The sequence below is a fragment of the Cydia pomonella genome, chromosome 9 (genome assembly GCF_033807575.1).
Source record: "Cydia pomonella isolate Wapato2018A chromosome 9, ilCydPomo1, whole genome shotgun sequence".
Classification (NCBI taxonomy): Eukaryota; Metazoa; Arthropoda; class Insecta; order Lepidoptera; family Tortricidae; genus Cydia; species Cydia pomonella.
Genome location: NC_084711.1, coordinates 12,814,893 through 12,831,402, shown reverse-complemented (window position 1 = coordinate 12,831,402; position 16,510 = coordinate 12,814,893). Strand labels below are relative to the sequence as shown.

Genomic DNA, 16,510 nt, shown 5'->3' with positions numbered 1-16,510 from the left:
TGACGTGACATTACATGTTTGTCAATTTAATATTAAATGTCATTATGTCAAATTTAATTCTCCAAATATTGCCAAGGGTTCGCTCACATGGTGCATGCTGTGGCTGTGTCTATTTATTATTTGAACACTTTCAGTTTAATATTAAATAATTGTACCAATAATGTCGAACGATTGGTATGAATCAATAGAACGCCCCCGTTTTGTAGTTGCCCCTATGGTAGATGCAAGTGAATTAGCTTGGAGGGTACTCTGTCGTCGTCACGGCGCACAGTTGTGTTACACTCCAATGTTCCACAGTAATATCTTCACAAAGGACCCTAAATACAGAAGGGACAGTTTACAAACATGTAATGAAGATAGACCTTTGATTGTACAGGTAGGTTATAATACATATATGCTGTGTGTGTGTTTATGCCTCCTGATAAGAGTGATAAGCCATTCATGAGGGCCGCCAAAACGACTAGCAGGGAGGTGCATCAACGTGTACAGATTACACTATTAACTAATAAAAATGGGACAAATTACACTAGATTGTAAAAAATAGGAGCATTAATTTTAATAAATATTTGGGACATAAATACTTGTTCCTCAATCTTGAATTTTCTCAATGCAATCAGGTTTTTGTTTCTGTAATTATTATTTATACTGTTATTCATTGTCATAATGGTAGTGGATTAGTGTATGACTGTCTAAAAATAATTCATTTCATGATGTTTTATGTATTTTTACAGTTTTGTGGCAATAACCCTGAAACCATGGCTGCAGCAGCAAAGCTAGCAGAAAACTACTGTGATGCCATAGATATAAACCTGGGATGTCCTCAAGCTATTGCTAAAAGGGGAAGATATGGCTCCTTCCTCCAGGATGAATGGGAATTATTGAAAAATATCGGTAACTATTACAAGTACAAAAAATGCCCTGGCATCAGAACTTGGCAAGATATAGACAATTTTGATATAATAAGATAAAGATTCAAATTAGAATGCAATGATTGCTTTGGTGCAATAATACGCAAAAGGACTGCCTCCCTGATGCGTCGCGTGCGGGACAGTTCCAACAGCCTCTTGCGCCTAGTGTTAGAATCGCCTGCTTGCGCCTTCTGGAAACACTGGGAGGGAGTACATATGGGATCCAGAGGCTTGGTGTATAATTTATTATGAGCTAGTATAGTAGTTAACTAACATAGGATTAAGGGAATGTATACTAACACTATGGACATGGTCCGAAATAAAAATAAATTGAATTGAATGGGAGACCTTTAGGTTTCTGGGTAGCTACAGGTTTAAGAGATAGATTATGTTTCATATGCAAAATATGTTTAGTTTTGCATAATTTTTACTACAGGAAAAAAATATGATTAAGAATTGTTTGTTTGCTCCAGGTTGTATCTGGTGCAGGGGATTTTGTTAGCTTTACAGGGTGGAAATGCTGCTAGTGTGATGGGCACCTTTGGGCCGGATGCATATCAGGGCAGTCCTTTAAAATAACTTTATTATAATAATTAACATAAGGCAAAATGACAACCCCTGTCGCTGATTAATGGTTGTACCCATCTGACGATTGTTGCAGATTTGAATGTGTCAATTTGTTTGTATGCATTATTATGTACCTATGTGCAAATTTAGAAATAAAATTTATTAAGTTTCAATTTGCATATTCTTTCAGTTCAAGCCATGTCAAAAGCAGTGTCAGTGCCAATAACATGCAAGGTGAGAATATTTGAAAGTGTTGAAAAGTCTGTAGAGTATGCATTGATGTTGCAAAATGCTGGATGCAAACTGCTCACAGTTCACGGCAGGACCCGAGAGCAAAAAGGGCCCCTCACAGGAATTGCCAGTTGGAAGCATATCAAAGCTGTTAGGTTTGTACTCAGCATTGCTCTTTTATATATAATATTATTTTTTTTTATAAAAATCCTGTTTCTGTTGTCCAGCTAGCTAACCTGCAAAAGCATGTAGCTGGTATAATGTCAGGCAGACAAAGTTATGCAGGTTGGGCAAAATAGAAGTACTTACACACTTTATCTTTTAAATCTTTAACAATTATGAAAAATATTAAGTAGTAGGGTGAAGTGAAAAATAATTTTATTGTTTCATGCGAAATTTCAACATTCAAAATCGACATCTTCAGGTGGTTTATTGCGTTCGTAATTTTGGAAAACTGGAACAAAACGGAAAATATCAGACCTCAGTCAGAAAGTAACAAGTAGTCCCCCTGTGTAAGCTGCAAATACAGGGCTTAAACATAGATTCTACTTATTACAAGTATTAAAACCTGAACATAATACTTTGTGCATAATTAATGACCTTTTCAGACCAAATATGTGTTTATTCAAATTTATATTAAATTAGGTTACTCTTAAGATTCTTGGTATAAACCTATATGTTTTTTTTTGTTCATACAATAGGGATGTTTGTCTTACGACATTTATTTAAATTTTGTGATGAAATGTGTAGTTAGCATTTCTTTTGTTTAAGGGATGCAGTATCAGTCCCCATGTTAGCTAATGGTAACATTCAATGCCTAGAAGATGTATACAGGTGTATAGAATACACTAATGTTGATGGAGTCATGAGTGCGGAGGGCATCCTCACAAACCCAGCCCTGTTCAGCGGGGTCAATCCTGTCACTTGGGAAATGGCAGAGCAATACCTTGACTTGGTAGAGCAGTACCCCTGCCCATCATCTTATATTAGAGGACATTTGTTTAAAATATTTCATAAAATGTAAGTTGTTAATATTTCAATTAATGTCAGGTTAATTATAGTATAGATCGTGTCATTCACGAAGACGCGTGCCTCGACTCGTATTGTCATGTTATTAAAGGTTAGATATGACAAATCTGCGCGTCATGACGAATGACACAAACTATAAAAGTTTTGGTATTGACTTTTACTTCTTTAGTAAGATATCAGTATCATATATTTTGATTGATGCTGGGACCTCAGTTGCATCAAAGGTGCCCATCGGTTACATCATATGCATAACAGTTCCAGCATACAGTTGTCTGACTAACCTGACAAACTTTAACTTTGCTGTCATTATCATGTACTCAGATGTTCTGGAGGATCAATTTATTTATGGTACAGGTACACAACTAATAACCATTTTAATAAATTACAGTTTTACGATAGAAGACAATAATGACGACAGACAACTGTTAGCTACTGCACAAAACCTCCAAGAGTTTAAGCAAGTGTGTAAAAATATTAAATGTAAATATTTAAATTACCATGAAGGTACGGAACAACTCGACGAAAATGAAGCAGTAACAAGGATAGGATTTAACTTAATATTACCTCCATGGATTTGCCAACCTTATGTAAGGATGTCACCAGAAGAACATACCCAAAAAATGGAGAATCTATGCAGAAATCAGGTAAACGAATTTACCGGCTCTTTTCAATGTCATAGATACACTATATACATATCTCAATTCCAAAAACAACAAGGTTCTTAAGTATTGTTGTTTTCTAAATCGATTTGAATCCCACGGACGCGATATCGCGGCCGTAATGACGACCAAAATACAATTTTAAATTTAATACCTCAAGGTAGTTTCTTGGCTGGCAAATTTAAAGCACTTTAAACGTGTTAACCTGTTGTTCTATTTAAAACAATGCACCTAAAACTCTTGCTTTTCTCAGGACAGTGATAACCAATGTAAAAGAAATCACGAAGATACAGATGGAAACACAATATCGCGGAAGAAAATGAAGAAGCTTCGCCGTGTTATGAGGAGACCCGGGAAACCCCAACCGAGGAGCGGCGAGATTTGTATGAATGACAAATGCCCCAACCCTCTTGTAAGTATTTATTTTCTTCTCAAAATACCGACTCTAAAGACCGACTACGGTTTTCGTATCCTTTTTGGAAGCCTGTTAAAAATGCACTTCATTATTTTTTGAACCCTAGTAAAAAAAAACCGGCCAAGTGCGAGTCAGACTCGCACAGGAAGGATTCCGTACCATTACCTATAAAAACGGTCACCCATCCAAGTTCTGACCCCGCCCGACGTTGCTTAACTTCGGTGATTGGATGAGAACCTCGAGATTGGAAATAAATATTTATTTTATTCTATTTTTGGAATTTTTGTGAAATACATAATCTCAATAATTTCAATTGGCTAACTATCACGGTTCATGAGATACAGCCCGGTGATGGACGGACGGACGGACAGCGGGGTCTCAGTAATAGGGTCCCGTTTGGCCCTTTGGGTACGGAACCCTAAAAAGTAGCGTCATAATTTCATAGGAGTATGACGGTAAAAATAACACTCGCACAACCTGTGCTGCCAAAATCGCTGCCAACTTAGCTTGGTCTAACTTTATTCTATGAGTGATGCGACCACTGACACTTCATTCATTATAGTCGGGTGAGAAGTATCGAGGCTAATTAGTAAGCAGTATCATCATCTTGGGATCACTAATTAAGCTTTAATTTCTTCAATATAATGTAATGTTTTAATTTTAAGCTATGTTCAACACAGTATTTTATTGTTATGAAACTTATGAATGAATAAAAAATATTATGGAACACACGACACATCATAAAACTTGCTTTTAGCTTTGTTCTATGGTAAAATATAACATTTTCTCACTCTCGTGGTCTCGTCACGTCTCATACGGAGTCATGGAATTTGAAGGTTTGTCACTTTTCGATTCTTTGTTATGGCGCGCATTAAGGTTCAAAAGTCACAAACCTTCAAAGTCCGCGACTGTACATAGCTATAGCTATACTTGCTTACACCTACATTTCGTTGTTGTTCCGTGGATTAAATGGCGTATGAGTATGACACATAAAATAATTACAAAATATATGGCGTTAGGCGAGTCCACACAAGCGACGAGCGAGCGAGCTTAACGAGGTTAACGCCTAGGTATGATAAACCCTCGTGGACGTCAGCTGCCGTTCCGTTGGTGGGTTGAGGAATGGCAGCCATCGAAACACCTAAAACAAACTAAAAATTGTCATCGCCTCCCGTTTGATACTTTGTCAAATGATAGTTCAGATGCTATTGTTAATTTAAAAAACCATCAGCCGGTTATATCGCGGTGATAAGCATGAACATGTATAAGCGCAATACCTTTTATTATATCCTGTCAGAAGAACTTAAATAAGGTTCACCATCATGTATATGTACATAATTATATGTATTAGTCTATCTTTTATACATTATAATAAGTAGTAGTATTTAACTATTTAAATATTTTTAATATTATTTGACTTCACGTTTAATTTTTTCCTTATTATTTGTTATTATTTTTTCCTGCACCAACATACACAAATGTCTCTGTTTGACCCAATGGTTGACTGGTAGAGAATGCCTTTTGGCATTAAGTTCGCCATTTGTACATTTTTCTTTATGTGTGCAATAAAGTTTAAATAAATAAATATATCAATAACAAATCATGAAACTTTGCATGTAGCATTTCATCAGGCGTAAACGCCTTAAAAACGCCATCAACGGATTACGCCGCACATAAAATGGTAAGGCGCATATTTTTTACATGTTCATTTTACAGCTGAGTCATTCCACCGCGATGGAACCGGCTGACGGTTTTTTAGGGTTCCGTAGCCAAATGGCAAAAAACGGAACCCTTATAGATTCGTCATGTCCGTCTGTCTGTCCGATTATGTCACAGCCACTTTTTTCCGAAACTATAAGAGCTATACTGTTCAAACTTAGTAAGTGGATGTATTCTATGAACCGCATTAAGATTTTCACACAAAAATAGAAAAAAAACAATAAATTTTGGGGGTTCTCCATACTTAGAACTGAAACTCAAAAAATCTTTTTTCATCAAACCCATACGTGTGGGGTATCTATGGATAGGAGAGACACTTCCAAAGTGGTAAAATGTGTGTCCAAAGTGGTAAAATGTTGAAATTGTTGAACAAGATCTAGTAAGTAGATTTTTTTTTAATACGTCATAAATGGTACGGAACCCTTCATGCGCGAGTCCGACTCGCACTTGGCCGCTTTTTTAGTTTAAAACAGCATCTTATCTATCATCTGACAAAGTATCAGCCGGGAGGCAATGACTGATGAAATATGCTCCTGGCCTGCCGTCTACATCTAGAGATCATTTAAGAACCATTAAGACGGAATGTTTTATTTAAAATATTTGAATTAATTTTCATTCTTTTTCAGGGTGGTAAATGTGGTTATCACCTTTGTAAGAAGTGCTGTAAAAACAAATGCTATGAAGAGAACCTTGACTGCATGGGGCACAGAATTCATGTAAAAACAAGACGAGAAATGGCCAAGAAACATGCCAAAGAAAACATTGATGCTGCGGAAAATAATGTTGTGACTTAATAGATTTTTTGTTACGTGAATTGTATTATATTTACAAATGTAAGTGAAAATTTATCTTTTATTTATATTACAATTTATGTTCCCTTAAAAATATGTCTGTTTCATTTAGGCTTACTGGAATCCTTGACTGAACTTGATTCTCCATATTAAGTATGACTGGAGTGGTTAATCTTCGGTGATACTGAACTACAAATTTCGTTACGAGTCTTATCAAGTCAACATGTGGTGCTACTTAAACGTGCGCTCGTAAGCTTTTTGTGGTGCCAAATAGAGCTTTAGGGCGCCATCGGTGAAAGACTCAAATTTAAGGTAATTATTGTGTTAAGCAGCTAAAGTAGGTATGCGAGGAAAGTGTTCGAAATGATCTTGACACAACTTAATTTTATAAAAACAAGAGCGTGTGCAGGTCATTATGAAATACTTGCCCGCTTTTCTACCTACATAGGAAGTTGACTATAGGTATACCTACTAAAAATACATTGTTTATGCTCAAAGTATTTATGTATCCTTTGTTTATAGTTCCAATTCAATTGTTTGTAGCCCCAAAGGCGAATGTTTTCATTACAATAGAAGGTCAAAATTTCAGTTGCCATGGTAATTTAGGTCAAACCACTGTGCTATATGTTAACAAGACTAGGTTTCAGTTATATGGGGGCGCCACTAGTTTCATGATTGGTATTAAAGAATGTTAGTTCTTTGTTTGGCCACCAGAACATTGTAATTTTGTGGTCCTAAATCAGCAAGTTCGTTTCCGCTTGCGCGCGCATCGTTCTATTGAACTTTTCCATTTAGGGGCCTAAACAATAAAACTATTCCGTCGATGTCAATTGTATAGAAATATAATTTAAACTTATTTAATTATTCACAAATGGCCAAATGTTGCGCTATTGAGCAAACCCCAAGACCTCAACGTAGGCTACACGGTTTACAACTACCTTTACACTATCAACAAGTTATTGGATGGATCGTATTTGTGGTCACTGCCATAATAAATTTTACTATTTTAGTGAATATCCAGTTTCAAGAGTTAAAAATAATTTCATTGACCATCTTTATCATTTTATACGTAACGCACATCGTGTCACACAGTGCCGCGTTACTATTGGACCCAAGCGAAGAAGATCTGAAGAAACTTAAAGTGAATAATGTGCCAGAATTCGATCGAAGCATTCACACTCACGTCATCGAAAATGGGAGGTGTCACCTGTGCAACATTTACACGAGCAGCAAGAAAACAAAGCACTGCAGCATCTGCAACAAGTGCGTCGACCGCTTCGACCACCACTGCAAATGGTTGAATAACTGCGTCGGCCAGAGGAACTATGCGGCCTTTATCACGGCCGCTGCCACCGCATTATTCATATCCATGTTCACGTCGTGTTTGTGCCTTACAGATATTATTCTATTCCTATCGTACCCACAAAAATTAAGCGTATCCGCACAGCAATTTATTAACTGCTCGATCTACGAGGCGACCAGTTACAATAAGTATTGCAAGAACTCTATATGTTTTTTAGTGTTTCTTATCGTGCTGTGTGTAAGTGCCTTTGCAATAGCATGTGCCTTGTTGCATCTGTGTTGTTTTCATGTTTATATATGGATTTTAGGTGTATCTACATACGAATACATTGTTAAAAGTGGAACACCCAATGCGCCAAGAATACAATGTATCCCTAACGGGTGCTGTTGCAGAAAGAGATGTACAAAGAAAATGTATCAAATAAAAAAGGATCACGATACTGAAATGGGTTCTGAAGATCCAGGTAAAACTGTAAATAGCGAAGCCAATGCCAGCAACCTAATTGGTATCTTAATTAATCACGAATTGGACAAAGCTAAGAAGTTGTTTCTGTATGATAAAAATAAGATACATCCTGAAAATGATATTGCAGAGCGGTAAACCAGGAGGTTCAGGTTGAAGACACTAAGTCAAGCAGGACACTTCTGGTTAAGATTACCTCAGGATCAGTGGCGATGGCGTAGTGGACGAGGGGCGGAGGCGACTACGAAAATGGGAATTCTCTAAAAACAAATTGGACCAGGAAGTCTGGTGTAAGCGGACAATAGTCCTGTCTGACCAAGTGACCACTATAAATGAGTCATAATCCCACCATTTGGCGGAAATTATCCAAACGATTTTAAACGTTGGCCCATGGTGCATCGGCCTCGGCCATAAAGACCTAATACACCTCTCGCTAAACCCACAATTTGCCGGATATGATCCAAACGATGCTAAACGACCTTTCACACTAGCGTCAGTCGAGCGTGCATGGGCGTCTAGTCAGCGCTAAGACTGCTAGCGTCGCGTCGCCTTTGCCTAACGTTGCATTAGCCATAAATCGGCGTTATTCATAATCGTTAGTCAAATCTAACAAACAGCTGATAATCTTTTGTCCCTATCCGCCATTTGGTCATTTTCGTTGGTTAGAAAAATACAAAATTTAACGAAGGTTTGTAAGATAATATGTAATAAGGAGTCAGGATGCTAGTTAGGAAGATTGAGGTAACAAGGCCTATACACTGACGAGACTTCCACGATACTCAAGAGACGCTAGTGTGTAAAATAACCTCAGACTGATATTTGGGAATGATTTTTCTATAAACGCATTACGAAATGTTCCATTTGTACTAACGACGTAATAACATTCCATTAACTTAATGGGACGCAACTATTGATAAAATGATAGAGCAATACATCTTTTCATTCTAACTTTAAGCTTAAACGACTTTAATGGGTTTGAAACCTAGTTTTTCTACTAAGCAATTATATGTGACTTTTAAAAATAAATGTGCCTTAAAAACCTGATCTTTTTATTTTATTTTTGTCTAGAAAGATTTTAACATTTATTTCTCACTAAAGATAGTATTGACGTCACTGTCGTGTTTATCAAGAGGCAAATAGCATTTCGTCTAAATATCAAATAGATACAAATACGTTATCTTTTTCTTGCGATAGGAACCACCATATGGGCATATCGCATGATCTTGATAAAGTTTTGTAAATGCCAGTTTTCACCTTTAAAGACTAATAAGTAATTAATGTGCGTCACGAACTCGCGAATCACAATAGTGTGAAGCAAAGTGTAATTAAAATTGTATGTTTAGGTGCTGTCGACCCATGTTCATGAAACCTCTAGAACAAACACATTATGTACATACTTGGTTTTTAAATACCTGCAAGTCTTGAATCATATTACTATAACAAAACTTGAATAGGAGGGTCCGTTTTGTGCGCGCGGAAATTGCCTCGCGCGTTTGCTCGCTCTGTGTGGACCCGCGTAATGAAACAGAATTTTAATCGCTTAGGTATTATTATTTTGACTACTAAGTTCTTATTAATGAAAAACGGAAGTAGACTTATCCAATTTGCGATGCTCTCGAAATGTCATAAATATGCATACGGGATGATAAAGTCATATCTTGTTTAACTCCCATCGTAAAGGCCGGCAACGCACTTACAACCCCTCTGGTGTTGCAGGTGTCCATGAGCGGCGGTAATCGCTTACCATCAGGTGATCCGTCTGCTCGATTGCCTCCTCTATCATAAAAAAACCGGTCAAGTGCGAGTTCGTTTTACTCGCGCACCGAGGGTTCCGTACAAACTTTAAATTATCTTGTGTAACTATAAAGGCGAAAGAATTTTGATCAAAAGTACTTATATAACTAAATATAATTGTGTACAGCGTCATCTATCGGCAAATTGTCGAATGTGAACCGATTTCAAAAAATATTCTTTTATTTGATAAAAGGTGTCTAATGTAATCTCATAGCAATTTCCAGTGTAATAGCCACATTTATAGTTAGTTAAATTGTAAACTGAACTCGGAATTGTATATTGTTATTAAAAAAAAATTACTAAGTTAGAGGTCTGATTATATTTTTTCCTGTAAAAGTTATAGTAATGTTAATATTATGTAAAAATTTCATAATTTTTCACCGGTAAACTTCGGAGATAAGGGGGGGGGGGGGGGGGGGGGGATGGTATTTTTTTCACATCTTCCTCCATAAATCGATTTAATCGAAATATCTTGGAATGGGCAATTTGAGCTCTTTCAAATGATACCCCACTTGACCTAGTCACTAAAATTTGAAATTTTGCCCCCTCTTCATATTGGGCATTTCCCAGTTATTGAAAATAAAATAATACTTTCAATGTGTCTGGGTTAGCGTTGTTCATAACTATTCCAAATTTCAAATCGATAGCTTAAGTGGTTTTCGTGATATTTAGCGGTGTGTGACAGACGGACGGACGGACAGAGTCGCACCATTAGGGTTCCTTTTGTACCTTTTTGGTACGGAACCCTAAAAAACCGTTAACCGCCAAACACGTTTACCGACGCGCGCGGCTACAGCTTAATATCAACCTTCGTGCATTCCAACAAGGTGCGCAATGACGGTAATCGTGGCGTTCAAATAAAACGGGACATTGAATAAAAAAAAATTGGTCTTGTTCCAAATTATTTATTTACGACCTCTTTATTTTACCAACAAATAAATAAAGTTATACTCATATAAGTTTGAAAGTAACACATTTGTGTTATTATTATTATATAAACCAACAATCCCTCTTGCTCAGTCGCACTAATGCACAAAATGCCACTTTTGACTAGAAAAGTGGATGGTTATCAATGAAGCTATCATGCACATTAGTGCTACTGGGCATTTCATTTCTGCAAACTGCTTATAAAATGTTCATATTTATTCACGCTTGCGGCGACGATCCTGCTCCTCCTGAAACAATGAAAAATACCTGGATTTAGACATCTCGTTTAAATATTCATAGGTACAGCTGTTCAAGGATTCTACTTCCGAGGACGACATAGATTACTAGTCATCTTGTGGACGTATTACGTACCTCAATTCCTATTTATTACACCAAACTCTACTAAGAAGTATAGAAGACCCTTAACCCTTTCACGGGTGTAAGGATGTCAGAAGTTACGTAAAATTGATCCCTATTACTATGAGAGAAAGATCAAAATCATTGTGGACAAATATATTCCTTGCGCCTTTAAATTATGTTACTAAGTAATTCTGAGGGAGTCCTTGGTGATCCGAGGTTTTGTGCAAAGCTCTGGGCACCGTTAATACGTAACTAAACACACGTTGCATTTTTTGTATTGTTGCGATACTTGCGATAGTGATCTGTTTATATGAAATGGTAGTTTGGGTTCTAGAAGTCAACAGGTTAGGAACAAAAACAAGGCCAATAGCGTGTTAGGCCACGCTCAGTGTAGGGTTCCGTATTTGCCCGTCTGTTACAACACCCCATCATATGAACCCCTTGACGTTAGGTCTTTCAACAATCTCCCCGTATTGTGACGTACGGGCTTAACTGTTCCCTACACTGAGCGAGGCCCGACACGCTCTTGGTTCACGCAACTTATTAACTTCCAGAACCCAAACTAACAATTCATATAAGTAATCATTCATACATCACTATCGCAAGTATCGCAACAATACAAAAGATGCAATTGCTCTGGTTTTGTGTTGGATTAACTTCTATGTTTCTACACACTTTTTTAAATAAAAATTGGATAAAATCGGACGAACTTCACTGCGGAATATCCGCCAACTGGCCTTTGTAAAGGAATTGCACTTGGGACTACAAGTTTTTTAATAACTATTTTGAAGTAACACTAGACCAACCTTTTGCGTTAAGATGATGAGCAGCCTGCGGAAGATGCCAATGAAGTCGATGAACAGCTCGAGGGCGTGCTGCACGAAGTCCTTGTTGCCGAGGCGGCGCTTCTCGATGATCAGCTGCGTGTCGAACAGCACGAACCCACACATCATCAGCAGGCCGAGGTACAGGTGGGTCTGGAAGTTGATGGAAATACACATGTTAAATAATAACTGTGACAAATAAAACTCGAGACTAATTTACCAATAATTTATTTCGTTGGAATGTAGTAAGATTGGTTTAGAAACCAATTGTCCCTCATGAAGAATCATCTTGTAGGTAGTTTCTTACATGGTATTTTTTCATTGCTCTGTGAAATACATGAAGGTTTGTAGGTATAGATCGTGTCATTCACGAAGATGCGTGCGAAAGGTTGGCTTGGACAAATCTGCGCTATATATGTATTATCAATTATCATCATTAGGCGGGTCGGGATGAAATTGCCTCGCGCGTACGCTCACTCTGTGTGAACCCGCCTATTAACATTATACTTCTTCCTTGAATGTTCTAAAAATGCGAAAATAAAAAGAAATTCATGTTTTTTTAAGGCAGTATGTCATAACAGCTAAGCTTATCCATGGAAATTTATTCAATGCATTTATGTTTATTTACGTGAAACATGTTAAGGGGCAGTATATAAACATGAACATGACTACTATAGGTCTTAAACTAGAAAACATACCTGGTACAAGATTCGTGACTGCATGAAGATGTTAAAAAGACTCATAATAGCCATAGAAGACACCAGAGTTCCCAATGTGCCTCCAAGGAAGAGCCAGCTGCCACGCTCAGCAAGCATTGCAGCGATAGAGAAGCAGACAAACACCAGTGTAGTGCCCAGGAGTGCCGTCACAATGATGGCAGGGTCAATCGCATTGACAATGGCCAGCAGTGGGCCCAAACCCATACCTGAAATGAAATGTTTATTAATATACTTTGATCACACTATTTACAAGATCATTTAATTTCAGCATGTAGGTTTCAATAGTATATTAGTAACAGTATGCATGTTTGGTATTAACCACATGTTTATTAGTAAAAATTAAAGTAAACAAACAAAAGCGTGAAAATTTTTTGGCACCACTGGGGCATATTAAAGTTTTTGCAACAGCTACAGGGTTCCCTCTATAAGGAGACCTTAGACCCAGCCAGTCTTCTAAGCCAAAATAAGTTTTTCTTTTAAAGCTATGTTTACAATGATTTTGATAGCCCAGCCTGTGCAAGTGTTAACACATTGAGTACCGGGAACCCGATTGGCGGGTTTTCTGTTCATAGTCACTTTCCTCTACAAAGCAGGAAAATGCTGGGATCAGCTATGAGCATAGCGCTACGAAAACGTTGGTAGCGAATGTGTTAAGTAAACATCAATAATAATATAATTTCATAGAAGTTTGATGTTTAAAAAAACACTTGCACTGTCTGGGCTGTCAAAATCCCTGCCAACTTATCTTGGTCTGAAAATCTTTTAAAAACAAGGGGACTGCAGTAACATTAGTTGAACCAGCTTAATTTTCCAATATATAAGTAGCCCTATCCAATAGGGGATTTGGCAACAACAACTGTACTGTCCCACTAGGTATACACCCAGTTGCAACTGGCATTGGAAAACCTGATTGAATTTGGAATTTATTGTGCATATAGTAAACAATTTTTCCAATGACTAGTATATATAAAATTGTTGAAAAAGTTTTGCTTAGTATGACAATTATTCATGAAATAATAGCCATTGTTTATGCAATGATGAGTCATTGTGTTTCATAAAGAATGTTCTTGAGAATGGCACAACACTACTCAAGCAATAATGATAAACATTCATACCTGATGTTAAACCAAATCCTAAGAGATAGCCGAGGCGCTTGTTTGTGTTCTTGCCATAGTCATCAGGAGTGGCAAGGAGCATCAGCATGAAGCCAATTCCGGCAATTGCGGAGAGAAGACCAGCTTGGAATATAGCATAGTCAACATACACTCCTGCACAGGCAGAAGCACATGTCATTGTTAACGCGCCATAAACATTTTTCAGATGTTGGCGGACTGGGGGTTCCCTGAAAAATAATATATTGATTTTATATAGTCAATAAGCAATAGGAATGGAAATATAATAAAATTATATATATTGATGCTATTTTATGCTGTAGAATGCAAAATGCATAATTATAGTAACGGTAAGCAATCAACCATTGCTAAATCAAGGTTTTCTTATAACATTTGATTATGAGGGACTAAATTAATAGGTACTAAAGTGACGACATTTCACCAGGTTCAAGTAGTATTGCGCGTCATTTTGTTTATTTATGAACAAGATATTTTAATTATATTCTTCTGAACGATTGCTTCACGAAGAGATACTTATAGAACAAAAGTTATCAACTGTATTCTAAATCCGTCTCTGTACAGTTTGTCCTACATTGTTTGTTTTTGTCACTTTCTAGACGTTCTAGAATAATGGAGAATTGCGTCAGTTAAACGGCATACAGAGTTAAGAAAACGATTAAATAACAAGTAAATACAGACATTAATTGACACAAATGATGATATAGAATTTCAGAAAAGCTTAAATCATAAGATGAAAGTGAACAACGAAATATGCATATGAGATGATACTCACAGTCGGTTCTGAAAACTATTCACAAATGTTTGAATACTAGGGGCCATATTGAATAACTCGAAATTTTAATCACTGTAAAATAAATATCAAAATAAATTTCGATAGCTTATCTTGAAATATTACGAAAACAATACACGTTCACTTGTCTTCACTTCACTCACAGATTATTAAATAGGTTGATAATGAAAAATCATACATCGCACCACAAAACGATTTGTGACGTAACGTACACAGATAATAGTATGGTATAGTATCGATATTGTACAAGTCGATACCTAATTTAAGACTCGAATAACTGTTTTATATTTCATATTATAATGTTTTTAAAGATGCTTACTAAAAAACTCAAAGATACCCTCTCAGAGGACGTATATCTCTCCAGGTCCTTTTCAATTGATGAAACATCTGCCGCCATCAATCAACTTGCTTTAGGTAAAGCAGCAGGTCACGATGGTATCTACAACGAATTTATCAAGAACCTCGGCCCTAAATGTGTAAAATGGTTAGCAGCTTTCTTTTCCGACATTCTAGCCAGAAACAAACTACTTAACGCCTTTAACTTCGCTAAAATAATTGCTGTCCTCAAACCCGAAAAACCTGTTTGAGACGTTAAGAGCTACAGACCAATTGCCTTACTTAGCTGCATGTACAAGCTACTGGAAAAGCTACTGGCAGTCAGGATAAGCCCGCTCATCGATAAAATTGTCCCTGTGGAGCAAGCGGGATTTAGAAGTGGTCGCAATTGCGTTGATCAAGTCCTGTCTCTTACATCACATATAGAAGCTGGATTTCAAAAGCAACTGAAAACAGTGGCTGTCTTTGTGGACCTATCCGCAGCTTTCGACACCGTGTGGAGACAAGGGATGCTCTTCAAGCTAATGAAGGCTGTGCCCTGCCGTCGAATCACGAACCTAATAAACAATATGCTCAGCAATCGAGAGTTCGTTGTGCACCTAGGGGACAAGCAAAGCCGTGTCAGAAAACTACAAAATGGCCTCCCACAAGGTTCAACACTGGCGCCGCTACTGTTCAATCTCTATACATACGACTTACCGAGCACAGCCTCCAGAAAATTCATGTATGCTGACGATATTGCTCTAACATACCAGCACAAAATGTTTAAGGCCTCTGAGGAGCAACTTACAAGTGACTTGGTTACAATTAATAACTACTTCAAAACGTGGAGATTAGTACCAAACGCCAGTAAAACTGAAGTGTCGACATTCCACCTACACAACCAAATGGCCACATACTGCCCAAAAGTCACTTTTGACGGTAGAATCCTAGAACACAACCCAGAGCCCAAATATCTTGGCGTCACCCTTGATCGTTCGCTGACATATCGATCTCACCTGAGCAAGTTAAACAAAAAACTCGGAACTCGAAACAACATCTTGCATAAGCTTACAGGCACGTCCTGGGGAGCTAGCGCAGAAGTGCTGCGTACAACTGGGCTTAGTCTGGTGTATTCAGCAGGAGAATACTGCGCCCCGGTTTGGCTGAACAGTGCCCACACAGACAAGATCGACGTCCAGTTGCATAAAACTATGCGCTGTATATCTGGCACGATACAATCAACCCCCCTACAATGGTTGCCAGCCCTGAGCCACATATCTCCTCCCCTCCTTAGAAGACAACAAGCTTTACTAAATGAAGCTAACAAAATAGCCAGAAACCCAAATCTACCGGTTCACCAGGAGTTTATGTGCCCGCCTCGCCATCGTCTGAAATCCCGACATCCGCCCTACAGCACAGTATCTGATGGAAAAGCCGTTCAACATAAAATCAATATGGAAAGACGAATGGAAAGCAAATCCACCTAGGGCTAATGTTTCAACCTATGACCCCACGCAAAAGCCATTTGGCTTCTCGGACTCTAGACGGGATTGGTGCCAGC

General features: G+C 37.7%; 3 protein-coding genes across 6 annotated transcripts; 2 read left to right on the top strand and 1 right to left on the bottom strand.

Annotated features, from left to right (window-relative positions):
- The first annotated feature begins 27 nt into the window (after positions 1 to 27).
- On the top strand, positions 28 to 6,413 carry LOC133521419 (tRNA-dihydrouridine(16/17) synthase [NAD(P)(+)]-like). The gene is made up of 7 exons (XM_061856371.1): positions 28 to 376; positions 732 to 891; positions 1,666 to 1,861; positions 2,478 to 2,726; positions 3,124 to 3,379; positions 3,648 to 3,806; positions 6,155 to 6,413. Exons 1-7 carry the CDS (start codon positions 161 to 163, stop codon positions 6,320 to 6,322), a joined length of 1,404 nt encoding a protein of 467 aa, XP_061712355.1. The 5' UTR covers positions 28 to 160; the 3' UTR covers positions 6,323 to 6,413.
- Positions 6,414 to 7,118: 705 nt separating this feature from the next.
- Positions 7,119 to 9,128, top strand: LOC133521420 (palmitoyltransferase ZDHHC11-like). Of its 2 annotated transcripts, XM_061856373.1 has the most exons (3): positions 7,119 to 7,233; positions 7,330 to 8,085; positions 8,215 to 9,128. In XM_061856373.1, exons 1-3 carry the CDS (start codon positions 7,191 to 7,193, stop codon positions 8,220 to 8,222), a joined length of 807 nt encoding a protein of 268 aa, XP_061712357.1. In that variant the 5' UTR covers positions 7,119 to 7,190; the 3' UTR covers positions 8,223 to 9,128. The 2 variants fall into 2 exon arrangements, with proteins under 2 accessions (XP_061712357.1, XP_061712356.1); XM_061856372.1 differs by having other exon boundaries at positions 7,330 to 9,128.
- A 1,639-nt stretch (positions 9,129 to 10,767) lies between these two features.
- On the bottom strand, positions 10,768 to 14,846 carry LOC133521421 (bax inhibitor 1). Of its 3 annotated transcripts, XM_061856376.1 has the most exons (6): positions 14,775 to 14,846; positions 14,614 to 14,685; positions 13,824 to 14,050; positions 12,688 to 12,914; positions 11,972 to 12,142; positions 10,768 to 11,053 (listed from the first exon to the last, which is right to left on the bottom strand). In XM_061856376.1, the coding sequence occupies exons 2-6, from the start codon at positions 14,658 to 14,660 to the stop codon at positions 11,021 to 11,023; spliced, it is 705 nt and encodes a 234-aa protein (XP_061712360.1). In that variant the 5' UTR covers positions 14,661 to 14,685; positions 14,775 to 14,846; the 3' UTR covers positions 10,768 to 11,020. The 3 variants fall into 3 exon arrangements, with proteins under 3 accessions (XP_061712360.1, XP_061712359.1, XP_061712361.1); XM_061856375.1 differs by having other exon boundaries at positions 14,614 to 14,804; XM_061856377.1 differs by lacking the exons at positions 10,768 to 11,053; positions 11,972 to 12,142 and adding an exon at positions 12,302 to 12,512 and having other exon boundaries at positions 14,614 to 14,809.
- Between the last annotated feature and the right edge of the window lie 1,664 nt (positions 14,847 to 16,510).

Excerpts from the sequence above, each read along its gene's own strand:
- LOC133521420 (XM_061856372.1), top strand. The coding sequence starts at position 7,191 with ATGGCCAAATGTTGCGCTATTGAGCAAACCCCAAGACCTCAAC. Across the intron at positions 7,234-7,329 it reads GCAAACCCCAAGACCTCAAC|TGAATATCCAGTTTCAAGAG; the intron begins GTAGGCTACACG and ends TTACTATTTTAG.
- LOC133521419 (XM_061856371.1), top strand. The coding sequence starts at position 161 with ATGTCGAACGATTGGTATGAATCAATAGAACGCCCCCGTTTTGTAGTT. Across the intron at positions 892-1,665 it reads GGAATTATTGAAAAATATCG|TTCAAGCCATGTCAAAAGCA; the intron begins GTAACTATTACA and ends ATATTCTTTCAG. Across the intron at positions 3,807-6,154 it reads ACAAATGCCCCAACCCTCTT|GGTGGTAAATGTGGTTATCA; the intron begins GTAAGTATTTAT and ends ATTCTTTTTCAG.
- LOC133521421 (XM_061856376.1), bottom strand. The coding sequence starts at position 14,660 with ATGGCCCCTAGTATTCAAACATTTGTGAATAGTTTTCAGAACCGACT. Across the intron at positions 12,915-13,823 it reads AGGATTTGGTTTAACATCAG|GTATGGGTTTGGGCCCACTG; the intron begins GTATGAATGTTT and ends ATTTCATTTCAG. Across the intron at positions 12,143-12,687 it reads AGTCACGAATCTTGTACCAG|ACCCACCTGTACCTCGGCCT; the intron begins GTATGTTTTCTA and ends ATCAACTTCCAG.